This window comes from Tupaia chinensis, unplaced genomic scaffold (genome assembly GCF_000334495.1).
Source record: "Tupaia chinensis unplaced genomic scaffold, TupChi_1.0 Scaffold000287_1, whole genome shotgun sequence".
NCBI lineage: Eukaryota > Metazoa > Chordata > Mammalia > Scandentia > Tupaiidae > Tupaia > Tupaia belangeri.
In genome coordinates, this window is record NW_006159771.1 from 276,800 (window position 1) to 278,049 (window position 1,250).

General features: G+C 61.3%; 1 protein-coding gene across 1 annotated transcript in view; it reads left to right on the forward strand.

Annotated features, from left to right (window-relative positions):
- The window catches only part of ARVCF (ARVCF delta catenin family member), a gene marked incomplete in the record, with an annotated part of 82,209 nt that overhangs the window by 72,020 nt on the left and 8,939 nt on the right, over positions 1–1,250 (forward strand). Inside the window, 2 exon segments of the mRNA XM_014588567.2 lie at positions 1–98; positions 1,223–1,250. Coding sequence (XP_014444053.1) covers positions 1–98; positions 1,223–1,250 — 126 coding nt within the window.

Genomic DNA, 1,250 nt, shown 5'->3' on the forward strand with positions numbered 1-1,250 from the left:
AGCCTGGCCGCCGATGACGAGGGTGGCCCTGAGCTGGAGCCCGACTATGGCACGGCCACACGGAGGAGGCCCGAGTGTGGGCGGGGCCTCCGTGCCAGGTGAGCGCCTTATGTCCTGCAGCTGCCTCCTCCAGGGAGCCCACCTTCCACTCCCCAGCCATAGAGTACCCCACAGGTAGTCGAAGTACAAGGGTGAATTAGACATGTACCGTTTGGTTTGCATCAGCCTTGGCTTCGCTCAGGGACGGCAGCAAGTATAGGCTCTGGGGCGGTAGAAGTGAGGCTGGTCCCCTCCCCAGGCCTAGGGCACAGGAGAAGTGGTGACAGCACCAATGCCACAATGTCACTCTGAGCTTCAGGCCCTAGCCTCTCCCTGGGCCTCCATTTCCCTCACGGTCAGTAGTCACTAGAGCCCAGGTCGGGACCAGCAGTTAGCGTAATGGCTATGTCACTGGACTCCCATGTAGTCGACCACGGTTCGCGTCCCGGACCCAGTGGCTTAAGACTCATGCCGGGCACATGTGCGTGCGTGCCCAAGATCCCGAGAGGAGAATGGAGAAGGGATTGCGGCGTGACCATCCCCCCTGGGGGGTGATTTCTCACTTTCTATCTCTGTCTCTCTCTGTCTGGTGAGCGCACGCGCCTTACAGCAAAAACCTCTCCAAAAAAATAAAAGAACTTGGGGTTCAAGCCTCCCTGTCACAGCCTTTACTCTGTCCCTACAGCCTGCGTGGGTCCAACCCCTCTGAGCCCCAGCTCTTCCCCTGGGAAGTGGGTTTCTTTGTGACAACTCACAGGGGCCGCGGAGAGCCAAGGCCTTGCCCTTGAGCTGGTGGCCTGAGCGTCCCGCAGGTGATCCTCCTGGAGTGGCCACATGTAGAAAGGGTTTCATCTCATGGAAGGCGGAGTGGGTTTATGGAGGTGGGACCCCCCCCAGCTGTGCGCAGACACCGTATGAAGACACATTAGCTCAGGATGGACACGTACTGCTTGTGGTGGGAGTGAGTGAGCCCCCTGTCCTGGGAGGGATGCAAGCCCCTGTGGCCAGCGGCTGGGTTCGGCTCCATCGTGGCTCCAAGTCCGTTCTTGCTGGGCTGAGGTGTGACGCTGGGTGCACACTCCATGCTTGGGGGCTGAGAGCCCGGCAGGTCCCTGGAGGAGGTGTGTGGGAGGGCAGGGCGGGTGGCCGCTGTGCGGACCTTCACGCCCACTCCCCTGCGCAGGGCCTACGAGGACACAGCGGATGACGGC